This window comes from Phaethon lepturus, unplaced genomic scaffold, assembly GCF_000687285.1.
Source record: "Phaethon lepturus isolate BGI_N335 unplaced genomic scaffold, ASM68728v1 scaffold37550, whole genome shotgun sequence".
In the NCBI taxonomy this organism is placed as follows: Eukaryota; Metazoa; Chordata; class Aves; order Phaethontiformes; family Phaethontidae; genus Phaethon; species Phaethon lepturus.
Genome location: NW_010514711.1, coordinates 4,357 through 7,062, shown reverse-complemented (window position 1 = coordinate 7,062; position 2,706 = coordinate 4,357). Strand labels below are relative to the sequence as shown.

At 57.3% G+C, this 2,706-nt stretch overlaps 1 protein-coding gene across 1 annotated transcript in view; it reads left to right on the top strand.

The window, feature by feature from the left end:
- LOC104626000 (noelin) overlaps nucleotides 1–2,706 on the top strand; it is a 10,105-nt gene that overhangs the window by 3,347 nt on the left and 4,052 nt on the right. Inside the window, exon 2 of the mRNA XM_010293809.1 lies at nucleotides 1,716–1,822. Within this exon, the coding sequence (XP_010292111.1) occupies nucleotides 1,716–1,822 (107 nt within the window). The remainder of the gene's footprint in view (nucleotides 1–1,715; nucleotides 1,823–2,706) is intronic.

Below are 2,706 nucleotides of genomic sequence, written 5' to 3'. Positions count from 1 at the left end.
CGCAGCGCAGAGCTGAGGGCGGTGGCTGTGGCCCGTGAGAACAGGCAGCGAGGAGGTGTTGCAGAATGCACGTACCGGAGACGTTCAAGGTCAGGTTGGACGGGGCTCTGAGCAACCTGCTCTAGTTGAAGACGTCCCTGCGCACTGCAGGGGGTTGGACTACGTGGCCCTTAGAGGTCCCTTCCAACCCAAACCGTTCTGTGATTCTACTTGGCAATTTTGAGCAGAAGGGCCTTGTCCTGAGCTGGCAGAGCTCCACACATCTTTCAGCAGCACCTCCACGGGCTCCCACCGGTGGCCTCGGCCCCGGGTGCCCTCAGTGCAGCTGCAGCTCAGCCTGCAAACCCACGTCAAAAAGGAGACGTCAGGAAACACCTTCTGAACTTCAGGTTGCGGCTGTCCCGCTGGTGCCGCTGACCTCAGCTTGCCCGGCTCAGGAGAAGCTGCTGCAGGACCGGCTCTGCGCTGAACGTGTCCGGGTTTTAAGTGAGTGCTCCCGTAGCGACAGAGCATCCAGCACCAGCCCCCCGCACCCCCGCCACATCTTCACCTCCTCCCCTCTCGTTCCTTAGTGCACAGGTGCTGAAATGCTGGGGTTGCAGGAGACCGAACGGCAGCTTTGCTGAAACTTGGGGATGTTGTTGGAAGCGGGAACTCGGCGTGTGGCTGCGCCTTCGGCACTGAGGTTGTAGTCTTGCAGGCACCTATTCCCGGGCATCGCTGGCGGGGTGCTGAGTTCAGTGTCAGGGGACAGAACCACGGAAGAGGAACAAGCTGCCGGCGCAGTGAGTTGGGGGGAGAGTCGGCACTGCTTCACCTCCTGTTTAGGGCTTAAAAACACAGCCAGGCACTTAGCTGGGCTTGCACATGTGCTGACATGCCCGGTGAATTCAATGGCGTGAAATCAACGGTGTGGAGCACCTAAATATGTTTCAAAACCTGGTGTGTAGCGCCGCGTGGGTGCACATCGCTGTTGCGGTGATGCTGAGTCTGGGCAGGATTCCTGGGGCAGCACCCGAGGGACCCCCCCACCTCCTGCCTTCCATCCTGCTGCGTTCGGGCTCCGCTCCCGGCGCTGGCGAAGCCCCGGCGGGTGGAGGAGACGGGAGAGGCTGGGGAATTCATTACTGTCTCCTGAGTGTGCAGACATGACGGGCAACAGACAAGGTGGCTGGTAGAAGCTGGTAGATAGTTTTTGCAGGGAAGAGATTTATATTGCAAATAATTTCCCACCTTTTTTTTTCTTCTCCTTTGCATAACCTGTAACAAGTGCATGTTTCCAGCAGGGCTGGAATAGATACCTCTGTCTTTTTATCTCGGCTGCACCCACTCGATTAGAGCAGAACTGAGCAGAGCTATTCAGCTAATTTCTCCACCTGGCCGCTTGACCCCGGCTAACTCTCCTCATTTTCTATTCTGTGACGTTAGCAGTGTGGCTGGTTCAGGAAAGCTTGTTTTCTTGGGGCAGTGTGATAAGGACAATCGTTAATAAGAGGCATGAAACAAGCAAAAGCATCCGACAGTTGTTCTCAGCCTAATTACCTCTAATTAAATAAAACCAGAGCTGCCCATCAGCAGGGGAGAGCGGTGGGCAGGGCGGTGTGGGTGGTGGTGCCCCTCATCGGGGGCTCGGCGCTGGCTGGCAGACACCCACCGCCGAACGGGCCGTGGCGGTGGTCTGACGTGCTGCTCACCAGCCTTGCACTCTCTTTCAGCTTGTGGCAAGCTGACGGGAATAAGTGACCCAATCACAATTAAGACCTCGGGGTCCAGGTTCGGATCGTGGATGACGGACCCTCTCGCTCCCGAGGGAGAGAACAAGGTAAGACCGCGGCAGCTTCGTCCCTGTGTTCCCACCTCCACCAGCGCAGCTGGGGTCATTGAAAACTCATTACATCCAAGGGCTGAAGCCCAGGCTGTGCCCCGTGAAGCCCGGGGAAGGTCCTAATTCATCTCACAGGGCTCTGCTGGCCTCCTCTGCAGCGGGAGGGGGCTGCGGATCCCGCAGGGAGGGACGATGAGGAGGGGGCTGAGCAGCCCCGCACAGCGGTCCCTTCCCAGGGCAGGTGAAGCGCACTGCAGTGCTGAGCGTGCGTGGTCTCAGAAGGGTCACCGCGAGGTCTGTGCCCCCTGCGGGGGGGCGGAAATCAAATACTGGGTTTTTCATCTGGGTTTGGCAGGCAGGAGGGAGCTGGGGCCGACCCATGGTCCTGGTCCCTGCCGCCCTTCTGCTGCCAGCGCCTCCAGCGCTGTCATCTGACTGCATTTGTCCTCCATCCTGCACCTTCATTGTTGTGAGGAATTAAGTGACTGCAGCCAGAGAGAGATTTGTTTTGCTTTGTTTTCGTCTTCCTTTTTTTCCATTCAGACCATTCAATTTTGATCCCAAGGAGGTAGGAGGCCAATAATGGGCTGAAAATCAATCCAGGCTTCTCATGACTGATGGAATGGAAAAAATCTCGAGTGTTTGCTGCGGATTTGCAGGCAGCAAAACAAAACAAAAACCACAGAGCTTGGCTGCGTGGTAATTCCCTCCTGCATGCAGCAGCCTTCATCGAAGGATGAAGGCACCAGTAAGGGCTGTATCGGGGCAGCTATTTTGAGGGCTCTGCCCCGTGATCGCCTTTCTGTAGCTAAGGGAGGAGGAGGGATGCTCTGGAGAAGCCGTCCCTGGGGGTGGCTCCATTTGCCCGTGGATGTGCAGCA